This window comes from Lithohypha guttulata, assembly GCF_036872675.1.
Source record: "Lithohypha guttulata strain CCFEE 5908 chromosome Unknown scaffold_5, whole genome shotgun sequence".
Classification (NCBI taxonomy): Eukaryota; Fungi; Ascomycota; class Eurotiomycetes; order Chaetothyriales; family Trichomeriaceae; genus Lithohypha; species Lithohypha guttulata.
Window position 1 is genome coordinate 1,066,641 of NW_027042754.1, and position 11,148 is coordinate 1,077,788.

Genomic DNA, 11,148 nt, shown 5'->3' on the forward strand with positions numbered 1-11,148 from the left:
TGTGTATGGATATGCAAGAAATACAGGCGCCCATATCCTGATGGTTCACGTCAATAAATACTTCCGTACATCATCTGCCTGGCATTGCTGTAATCTTGTTGTATACGTCGGGCAATTGCATGGACGAGCTTTGCCAAGTTGTAACAGTTAACCAACGCAGATGGGGACAAGAGATCTCTTGCTTCGCGACTCGCGTAACCTGTCAAATCAGGCACCGAATCAAACCGAGAGCATCTCAAACCAACCCAAGGTCACCACTAAACCTGCATCTAGAATACTTTCCACTTTCACGCGCAAGCTGTTCGGGCTTGAAACCAAAGACTACACCTATCTGTACTGCTCAACCTCCCGCCGACCATTAGTTTGACTTTGCTTGACCAACGATACCCTCCCCATTCGACCTCTGACAGCGAGCACTCGCCTTGAGTCTTCTTCCTCCTTCGCTCCTCGATAGAATGCGGCGTTGACATTCAACGAAATGTTAGGGGCACAGCAGTATTATCAACCGCAATTCAACGATCAGCAGGCGTGGCAGCATGGAGTTCAACAAGAAAATAGAAATGCGTATTCGCAATCGTCGTCAAAGCTGAATCAAGACCAGCATTATACACGGATAGCTGTCAACCAGAATCACACCAACCAGAACCCGACAGTTAGGTCGAATCTGAACGATAACACGCAAGAAAGCAATGGAGCGTCATTGAGCAGTCTGAACCAGCAAGGTACACCAGGGATGGAGCAGTTATCAGAGGAAAACCAGAAGGTGCTGATATGGGTGGCAGAGCTGATGGAACCCGCACGTCGTGAGGGCGCTCTGATGGAGCTCAGCAAGAAGCGCGAGCAGGTCCCCGAGCTGGCGCTGATTCTATGGCACAGCTTTGGTGTCATGACCAGTCTGCTGCAAGAGATAATATCCGTCTATCCCCTGCTCAACCCCAGCCAGTTGACTGCGGCTGCCTCTAATCGAGTCTGTAATGCTCTGGCGCTCTTGCAATGCGTTGCCAGCCACAATGAAACGAGGACTCTGTTCTTGAACGGTGAGTGAAGGTCCAGTTTAGCCTATCCTACCACTAATCTATTGCAGCGCACATTCCTCTCTTCCTTTATCCATTCCTCAACACGACCTCTAAATCGAGACCTTTCGAATACCTTCGACTTACTAGTCTCGGTGTGATTGGGGCTTTGGTCAAGAACGAACCTGCCTCGCAGGCCGCTGTCAACCCTAACGGCAACCCTAACCACGTACCTGGAACCAACTCCTCACCGACTATTACTTTTCTTCTTTCCACCGAGATCATACCTCTCTGCCTTCGAATTATGGAGACTGGCTCTGAACTTTCCAAAACAGTTGCTATCTTCATTGTACAAAAAATCCTGCTTGACGACACCGGTCTCGGCTATATTTGCGCCACTTACGAGCGTTTCTACGCAGTCGGCACCGTTCTCAGTAATATGGTCGTTGGTCTTGTTGAGACACAGACCGTCAGATTGTTGAAGCACGTCGTCAGATGTTTTCTTCGTCTAAGCGATAACAATCGAGCTCGGCAAGCTCTTCGACAGTGTCTGCCAGAGCCTCTCCGGGATGCAACCTTCTCTGCTGTGCTAAGAGATGATGCCGCCACGAAGAGATGTCTCGCTCAATTGTTGATCAATCTGAGCGATAACGTGGCAGACAATCAGGCAGACCAATTTGAGTGAGCTATGGTGGACACCTGGTTTCTATACTCGAGTATTTGATCATAACGAATACCGACATCTACTTCTTCTGCAAACTTCGAAATCATCGATCGCAGCTCGGAACAGCTCATGATGACCTTTCACCCAGTCACGACGTTACATATGCAGCTATTATCTTGTTTGGAACGAATTGCTTAATTACCAGCATAGAATATACCCTCGGTATGGCGCGGGCAGAACATTCACCTTTACGAGTATGTACATTAGGGAGATGAGGTGTGGTGGAGGATTGCTAGCATGACCCAGCATTCGAATCTCGAAACCAGCAGGCGTATCAAACGATGGGAAAAGCTCGCACGGGCATGAAATTTGTTTTTGTTTTTCGACCATGTATGAGGAACTAGTCGATTTGCAGTTGTGCAAAATTAATGCAACGTTGTTGATATTCTGTTGATCAATAGAGCCGTGTCGCTGTTGAATTACATCAAAGTTGAGGATCATCACATCTCACTAGTGTGCTTCAGGTTTCATGGTGTCCTAGCATCTACTAGTGCTGATCTGAGCCAAGTCCTGCGATAGCAGGTCGAGGACCATAGTGCTTTGTAGCTTAATGGGGTGCTGCTCCTCCTTCTGGGTCCATCGCAGAGCCAACGTAAAGGACGTTCGTTTGTTGAACGACTGCGCCTTCTACAGCACGGCGAGGAGGGTGCTATTATTGATGTCATGCTGTAATTAAGAAGATTTCTCTTACGGCAATCTTGTAGTTGTCGATTTGGCATGCTCTTCCAGCTACAGTAACCAGGTTGTACATACCAGGCGTCCGCCAAGGAAAAGGCTTGAACGTTTGGCATTGGTGAAGCTCTTGGAAAGTGCCGAGCAGCAACTGAAGTCATCAAGAAGACGATTGTGGTCTCGCAATCGCCCCATAGTAATAGCTGACTCATAGCGTTGCGAAGGGTCGCGGGCATAGCACTTGTCAAGCCGGATACCAGTGGGCACGGTAGCGGAAGAATAGATTTATCACCGCGCAAAAGACCAGATCCAGGTCGGGCATCGGTCTTACCGAAAACAGCAATTCACCACAAAACAAACTGGGTAAAGTCCGTGTTGATGCAAGCTGTCTATATGCTCAGTGTGTACAAATAGGAACGGTTCATGGCACCTCATCACAAACGACGTCCTCTAACAAGCTAATACAAAGTAGAGACTTCAACCTACTGATTGTTACATTCCTGGTTGCTCAAGCACAACCACAAACACAATGCCTACTCAGCCAAGTATTCTTGGTCGTCAGACCGGCCCAATTGGCTTCGGCCTGATGGGCTTTACCTGGCGAGAGCAACCACAAGCCTTTGAGAAAAGCATCCAGACCATGAAACGTAGCCTTGAGCTAGGCTACGATAACATCAATTGGAACGCAGGAGAATTCTATGGTGAGAATGACCACACAGCACTCAAAGTGACTTCATGTTCTCGAGACCTGAGCTAAAGTCATGCCCAGGTACTATCGAGAAGAACTCTCTACACTTACTCAAGGATTACCTCACTCAGTATCCTGATGACGCCAGCAAATTCACCTTGTCTATCAAAGGAGGCGGCCTTCCTGGCACACCAATGCCCGACGCTTCTGAACAGAATACTCGTCGATCTTTAGACACCTGCCTCGAGTTGCTCAAGGACACCTCCAAACCAGTCATTGACATTTTCGAAATGGCACGGATCGACCCAAAGCGAAAGAACCGAGACGCACACAGAGTGATCGTGGAGTACATTAAGGCTGGTAAAGTTCGTGGCCTAGGTCTCAGCGAGGTGTCCGCCAAAACGATTCGGGAGACACAGAAGCAGCTGCAGGAGGAATTGGACTACCCTGAAGGAGTAGCAAGCGTTGAGATTGAGCTTTCCCTATGGTGTCCTGATCCTTTGCAAAACGGCATCCTAGCAACATGCGCTGAGCTCGGCATTCCCGTGTTCGCCTATAGTCCTCTAGCTCGTGGCGCTCTAACTGACAAACCTATTCGAAGCAACGCAGAAATCCCAGAGAACGACTTTCGCAAGCATTTACCAAAATTCCAGGACGATGTACTCGAAGCGAACAACCGTATCACAGATGCTGTTAATGAGATTGCTAAGAAGCATGGTGCCACGACGGCTCAGATCGCAATTGGATGGGTTAGTGGTCAGAGTGGAAGGACACGCGAAGTAACGCTTGAGGATGGAAGTAAAAAGACTGTGAAGCTGCCATCGGTCATACCCATTCCTGGAGCAACTACTATCGCTCGAATAGAGGAGAATCTCAAGGAAGTTATTCTAAATGAAGAAGAGATGAAAGAGCTTGACGACTTGGTTGACAAATTTCCAACCACAGGAGATCGATATGCTGGTGAGGTCAATACTTTGACTAATGGTTGATTTCCTTTAGCACTTTCAGCAACTCCACATCCGAAGGACTTTGAGAATAGGTGCCTGGTTACGTAAGGTGTTGGTGAGTGTGAACAGAAAGTTAACAGGAAATGAACAGGAAATGAACAAAAATAAAAAGACGAATGACCATGAAATAACAAGAAACTAAAATCTTTATTCCCATAACAAGTAACTCTCCCTTCCCGAAGCAGTAAAGCAGCTCAACTCTATCCCCGATTCGTCTTTTGCAGGTCCTCACCGGCGAGAATAACTTCGCTGCACTGATTGGTTCGGGGAAGAACAGAGCCAGATCATGACGTGTATAGCTGCTCAAGTAGTATTTCTCAATTAGGTAGTCCAGGTGAACTTCATCTGCTATTGTCTGCATGCCCTCAAATGTGCGCGAATGAGATTGGGTGGGATGTGAGCTGTTGTGCACGAGAGCACGTGACTGGAGAAGTTTAGGCCTTGAGATTCTATAAGACACTGAGCATGACATCAAGTAGCTTGGAGATATTGTCTACAGCCTGGCGAGCGATGAACAAGGGCTACCTATACCATGTCAGAGAAGTACGAGTAGATTGCTGCTAAAAGAGTCTGAAAGAAGAAGCAGTTATGCATCAGGGTATCGTCTTGTTTTCTGTATGGCTCCTACCATTCATTGCAAGGCCTCCGGCGTCCATTTGCATAGTCTTAAACAGCCAGAATTTGTCATAACATATCATCAAAACATTCCGTAGCGTACTTTTTCCTCGGATTCCAGTCCTACACATCCAACCATTTCAAAAACTCTGGCGTAAAATAACTAACCACAATACCAGCCCCAGCCCTCAGTATACCCTCAGTACTCTCAAACGCCATGGTCTTTAGATCAAACACACCCGCCTTCGCACCAGCATGAATCATCGCATACTCACCAGACACCTGATAAGCGGCAACCGGCATATCCTTTGCAATTTCCTTCGCGTCACTAATAATGTCTAAATAGGAACTCGCAGGCTTAACCATGATGATATCTGCGCCCTCGTCAATGTCCCGTCTAATTGCTCTTCTTGCTAAACCTCGACCGCCCGGTGGAAGCTGGTAGCACTTTCGATCGCCGAACGAGGGACACGAGCCAGCTGCGTCGCGGAAGGGGCCGTAGAGACAGCCTGAGAACTTGGCGGCGTAGGACATTAGGTTGACTCTGTGGCTTATTCCCTCTTCTATTAGCTTGAGCTTGATTGCGCGGATTCTGCCGTCGTTCATGTCTGAGGGTGCGATGCAGTGGGCGCCGGCCCGGGCGTATGCTAGCGCGACGTCCGATACACGTTCGACGGACATTGCGTTGTTGAGTGAGCCGTCTTCGTAGAGGATTCCGCAGTGGCCATGGGAGGTGTATTCGCATAGACAGACGTCTGCGACAATGAAGATTTGTGGGAAGGAGCGCCTGATGAGTCTAATGGCTTGTATGACTGGGCCTTCTGGATCGTCTGCTGCTGTGCCTAGTGCGTCTTTCGCGTCAGGTGCGAGTGGGACACCAAATAGGATCACGCTCCGTAGACCTTGCTGTACGAGAGGCTGTAGGAAGGATACCACTTTGTTCAGGCCGAGGCGGTTCTGGTTAGGTAGGGACGGTATAGGTGTGACTTCGTCGGGGTTGTCGGTAATAAACAAAGGGTATATTAGCATCGCTTTCGTGAGTTGTCGCTCAGCTTGCCATGCACGAGACAGTGGGTGGCTGTAGCCGGCATGTAGTTGTGAAGAGATGTCGCCTGCGATGCTGACGCTGGTCGCTTGAGTCGAGGTGTAGCTTTTTGCTCGTGAGAGCGTGGATCGGGATTCGGATGAGTTGTTCGGTCCATCCTTGAAGGACATGTCTCTGACGAGGTTCGAGAACGACATATTTGCTGGTGTGGTGTGTCTTCTTGTAGATGTTGTGTGGCGTCCTGCGCCAGTCAAGTAGCTATTGGCACCGAGGTCTGCAGAGCTTCGAGGTCACAAAAGGTCGCAAGGAAGTCGAGCGGTGAGTGTGAATGCGCAAAGTCAAAAGTAGGTGAACTCGAAGTACTATTAGCTAAGATGGAAGAGGCGAACGAAAGTGCGGTATTATTTCGAACCTCGTCTACAAAATACTCCTTGACCATTTCCAGCGTCAGCTTACTTCCGCCCTCATGTTTATTGGTTGATGACGCAACTAAGGGTCAAGTCTCGGCTTTCTCTATTGACCCTGGCGGGCTGTTTCGGCGTGGCGAGTATACCAAATCAAAAATCGAAGCCACGAACTGCAACTCAGTTTTCAACGACTGCAAGCACTCGAAGTCGTTGTGCTGAATTATTGTGTCAATACTTCAGACTCACCGATTACCATCCCTGTTTAGTGTTGGCACTGATGAAGCCCCCCATCTACCAACTCAATCACCATCAACGAGCTTCGGCAAAAGATCGTCCACAGTCTTCGCAGCTCGAGTCAGACTTTCCTTCGTGTAACCACGCTCTTCACCAAATTGCTCGTATAGAGCGTCAACAGCTTCTCTGCCGTGTACAGAGAGCTGATCTGGCTCGGTCGCCTCCTCAGTCTTGCTTTGTATCTTTGGTTGTTCCGCGGTTGCTTCTTGACCTGGCATTGTTGAGGCTTTACATGTGTTAGCTGGCTACCACGCAATTGTATGGAAGGAACTCACATTGGTCAGGCTTGATTGTACCTTCTTTTGGTGCTTGCGGCAATGTGATGTTCTCATCCACGCCGTTGTTCTGCACAGACATTGAGCTTGCGGTTGTATTCTTGACAGAGCTATCTGGCCCGTCTTTTCTTTGCTAATAGATCATATCAGCGCTACCGAGGACCATGCAGAGTAACGGTTTCATTCACCTTTGAGTCCATATTTACCGCTTATTCTCGCAGTCTCAGCCTGTGGGGTTGAAGTGGTCCTGATCGATTATCCGCTCTGACAAGGTGTTGCGAAACCCTCCTGTGTAGTCCTCGACACAACTAGTTTTCTCTTTTGGGAAAGCACCAGTTGAGAGAACCACAGTCACTAAGGATTTACAGACAAATGACATCTCTTCTCCGGAATTGACAAAGCTTCAATGAAATTCTATACTTTCATTCTCGTCACGAACTGACAGTCTATAGCACTTTTCAAACATTTCACTTTGGTTGGCAGCACCATCATTCTGGCAGCAAAAGAAGAGCATTTAAACAATATGATGGTATCTGCTGGTTCAGGACACTATTTGACATTCAAATTGGGCGCTAATAAATAGCATGAACAAGACAAATACAGACATCACTTTGCCTATCTTCTATATTGGTCTTTACTCGGCGTCCCGCAATGCAACCCTCACTCCTCTTCAGAGTTCTTCGAGTCTGACTCAGCACGTATACCTGTAGAACCCTCTTGCCCATTCTTACTAGCTGGTGCTGGTGCGGTAGATTGGTCCTGCTTAGTAACCTCTTTCGGACCCTCTCCATAGAAAAACCAACTCCCATCAGGCCGCTTCCTTTTGACTTGGAGGATTTTACGTCCTGGTATGGGTGTGAACTTGACGGTCGGAGGTGGAGTTTCTCTGGGTTCTTCGTCTTCGTCTGGCAGGTATTGTCCTCTTCTTGGAGGGATGACCTTCAGCCCCGTGGTGCGTATATTGGTGTCATGCGTCTCAATGGCAGTAGAGTCAGATGCTTTTACTTCGGTGCTGGAGGGTTGTTGTGTAGCAACATCTCCAGGCGCATTTGTATCAGCTTGAGATATCTTCGGCTGGCTGGACACGTCTGTAACTTTCTGATCCGTAGGCTCCGATGGTAACTTGGAATCCTCTGGATTATCTTGAACAGCCGCTGCACCTGAATTCTTTTCTGCCTTTGCTGCTTCTGCGGCATTTTCTGCGTCCTGCTGCTCGAATGCGTCCATAAAGTCTTTTTCTAGAGACTCAAGTTCCTCCTTGGTGGGTGTACGTGCCCGAGCTGCTAGTGCCTGCTGCTCGGTCTGCTGTGTAGACTGTTTAGCATCCACCACATCGGCCTCGATTTCAGGTGGAGGAGATGCAGCCTTGGTATCAGAGACATTTACAGGTTTCTCATCATTGTCTTCAAGAAGTCTGTCGTCTTTGTCGGAAGCTGTATCAACGGCGGGCACGTCGGTGTCGTCCTTTGCTGCCTGCTCGCGCGTTGCGGTTTGGTCCTCCTCCACAGTTTCATTTGCCTTCACAGTTTGATCCTCCTGTACAGCCTGGTCCTCTTTTGCGATCTCATCCTCCCTCACACTCTCGTCGTCCTCCAATGTCTGAATCTCCTTGTAGTCCTTTGGTGAGCTTGTCGAGTCAGAGAGTTCGTGCAATGGAGCTGGTAGACTCACGGGATCAGTAGTGAGCGATGCATCCTGTGGTTGTTGCTCAATCAGCTTATCGATTTGCTCTGCAACATTGTCAATGATGGTTTCAGTCTTTGTAGGGCTTGGAAGTGATATCTTCGACTGCTCTACTGGAGCGATAGAGTCACCCACGGGGTTCGTCGTATGGTCGCTCTCCGCGACAACGTCGCCGGGTTCTAAGGCAGGCTCTTCATCTTCATAGTAGTCACTTCCCGAGTAATAGTCCTCTGCATTGAACTCTGGAATCAACTTTTTGATCAGTCGGGCGATCGCTCCACCTTCATGTTTGTCCTCTGTTTCTAGCATGTTAATCCAAACCCAGACGGTGTGAGCTTGTTCCTCCCTCGCCTCAGATTCTGTCAACCCCTCTGTTCTTTGCTTGCTAGCCTCTTTTTCCAACAACTCAAGGATCTTCCTAGCTTTCGCAGAATTTTTCATGTTGGAACGAAGCAGACCAATAACTTCAGCCGATAGCCACTGACGGGTTCGTCTTCTTTTTACGCGTGTGTGAGAAGTCTTCTGATCTGGTGCTGGGGCGTCGAAGATCTCACCCGGATAGCCTTTTTCATCCTCAAAGAGAGATCTCGCTCGCATTTTGTACTCTGTAGGTTTCGGAGCCTCTGTCTCGCTGTCGCTCATCGCAACGTCATGTCGGCTCGTCTGGTTAGGGCTTGTTTTCTCGGTCTTGGCGGTTTCCTTTCCCTTGGATGATTCACCAGTGGTCTCGAGAGGAGAATCACTATCTTCCCATAACGATCCATCCTCACCTGGAATACTTCCGTGGTTGGGTTGCTTGTAATTCTCAGTCTGACCTGTTTCGTTAACGTGATGTCCAGCATCATTGTCCCCATCATCACCACCTTGGGCACGCTGTCTTTTCGGACGACAACAGCTGCAGCAGCAACGCCACAAGAGAGCGACAATTGCAAGAACAACCGTAAGGACCATCAAAAGATTTAGTAGTGCACTGAAGTCGGTGTCTAACATCCAAGATAGATAGGTGCTTTTAAGCCATTGCCAGATGGGGTCTAGCAAGTCGACAAGCCACATCAGGGATTGCGGAACCACAAGGACGTATGAGTAGGTACCTGGAGTCCCTGCATCTAATATGACCCCCGAAGTATGACGAGGCAGATAATGAGTGTATGTGGAATCTGATGTAATTGTGGCAGCGTAATCAGTTAACGTGGCAGTGTTCGTGGTATAGAACGTCTCATCGATCGACAGGCTAACAGTCTTCGTGTCATAGATGGTGGTGGTAGTTTCGGCCATAGCTGTGACAAATTTTGTCTCTGATAGGTGGATAGTTCGCGTGGCGGTCCTTGGCTTCGTGATAGTGGTTCCGTATTCGACTTCAACGACGGGAGTGTCCAGTGTCTTCGTGCTTGTGGTCGTATCATACTCTGTTGTAGTTGTTGTCTTCTTCACAGGCTTCTTGCGAGTCACCCAAACTATGGGGGTTGTGGTGCTAGTAGTAGGCTTCGCCTTTACGTATTCGGTCTCTGTCACGGTGTCATCGAACACAGTGGCAGTGCTAGTAAGGTTCAGATGCTCGGTGATGGTTTCAAGTAGTGTTGCTGTCGTAGTCGTCTTGCCGATGTCATACAGCGTGAGCATATTGGTTTTACTGGGAGTAGTTGCTGCTGCTTTTCGAACACCACTCTCATGAACCCTGACCATGTCTTCTGGACTCAGATAGAGAGTCTCTGTTGGACCAGCAAGGCTCTTGAAAGGAAATTGTCGGGGGCATATCTTGAGATATCCAAGGACCCAGGACCAGGAAGCATCACACAAGCCGTAAGCTATCTCTGTGGTAATCGTGCTCGGAGCAGCTGCCAACCTTGCTTCCTTAGCCGAACTCGAAATTGCCGCCTTTGATCTTGATTCGTATTCAGACTCAGCCTTAAAAATACGAGACCATTTCCGCTCGTCTGACTTGTGCTTCGAGATCCATGCTGCTTGGTCGCCCATAGCTGCGGATCGGAGTTGTTTTGACTAGCGTAAAAATTGAGCTTGCTAAACGTGTAGAGCGCCCGTAGCGTGCTAGTGATGAAGACGAGATAATGTTCGACGGATTGATCTACACGACCTTGGTGTATCTACCACATCGCTCTTCTGGTCGAGCACGAGCGTTGGCGGTGGTGATGTGTGCGCAGCTATTTGTTAGCAATACAAGCAGAATATCGGAACATCAGCAGGAAGACAGAATGACCAAAGTCGCTGCGCTCATCATGCTGCGTGCTTTCGAACACAATGTAACTTCCTTTGTTCGTTGCTGCATGCAGCCGTTTTCGGTTCATTAGCAGGACAGGACTAAAGCAAGATCAACTGACAAAGCCGACTCGATAACGCAATCAACAGAAGCCATGCAGAAGCCATGCGTGTATAGGGTGTACGTCCATTTGATGCCATTTGTTCAGTGCTTCTAGCACTGCGCAAAACATCTTGACTTCACGCCATAGGGTAGAACATACGGGTCCAGGCATACCGCCGTTTTTTGCTATCAATGTTTTAGATGTACAACATTAGTTGAGAGCAAAAATGCTGCACGTATCAAGATCTGGAGCTGAGGCGTCCGGTGAGCCATGCTTGAATGGCGCAGAGCAATGTTTGGACATCTGGCTATCCGGGTGAAGAGTTGGAGGCAGAGCTGACCACTCCAAGACTGGACGTTCTGCGTTGCACGTACACGGCGTCGCCGCGAATTACATTGCAGAGTAGC

The 11,148-nt window shown here is 48.7% G+C and overlaps 5 protein-coding genes across 5 annotated transcripts; 2 read left to right on the forward strand and 3 right to left on the reverse strand.

Moving 5' to 3' along the window:
• Window positions 1-478: 478 nt before the first annotated feature.
• Window positions 479-1,698, forward strand: rcd1 (RNA-binding protein, CCR4-NOT complex subunit Rcd1; the record flags this gene model as incomplete). The annotated part of the gene is made up of 2 exons (XM_064901166.1): window positions 479-1,037; window positions 1,085-1,698. The coding sequence occupies 2 exons, from the start codon at window positions 479-481 to the stop codon at window positions 1,696-1,698; spliced, it is 1,173 nt and encodes a 390-aa protein (XP_064752242.1).
• A 1,240-nt stretch (window positions 1,699-2,938) lies between these two features.
• Window positions 2,939-4,086, forward strand: LTR64_006841 (uncharacterized protein; the record flags this gene model as incomplete). Its single annotated transcript, XM_064901167.1, has 2 exons — window positions 2,939-3,110; window positions 3,179-4,086. 2 exons carry the CDS (start codon window positions 2,939-2,941, stop codon window positions 4,084-4,086), a joined length of 1,080 nt encoding a protein of 359 aa, XP_064752243.1.
• A 756-nt stretch (window positions 4,087-4,842) lies between these two features.
• On the reverse strand, window positions 4,843-5,961 carry HEM2 (Aminolevulinate dehydratase; the record flags this gene model as incomplete). The annotated part of the gene is made up of 1 exon (XM_064901168.1): window positions 4,843-5,961. The coding sequence occupies one exon, from the start codon at window positions 5,959-5,961 to the stop codon at window positions 4,843-4,845; it is 1,119 nt and encodes a 372-aa protein (XP_064752244.1).
• A 509-nt stretch (window positions 5,962-6,470) lies between these two features.
• Window positions 6,471-6,822, reverse strand: LTR64_006843 (uncharacterized protein; the record flags this gene model as incomplete). Its single annotated transcript, XM_064901169.1, has 2 exons — window positions 6,471-6,676; window positions 6,741-6,822. 2 exons carry the CDS (start codon window positions 6,820-6,822, stop codon window positions 6,471-6,473), a joined length of 288 nt encoding a protein of 95 aa, XP_064752245.1.
• A 578-nt stretch (window positions 6,823-7,400) lies between these two features.
• LTR64_006844 (uncharacterized protein) lies at window positions 7,401-10,397 on the reverse strand (the record flags this gene model as incomplete). Its single annotated transcript, XM_064901170.1, has 1 exon — window positions 7,401-10,397. The coding sequence occupies one exon, from the start codon at window positions 10,395-10,397 to the stop codon at window positions 7,401-7,403; it is 2,997 nt and encodes a 998-aa protein (XP_064752246.1).
• Window positions 10,398-11,148: the final 751 nt, after the last annotated feature.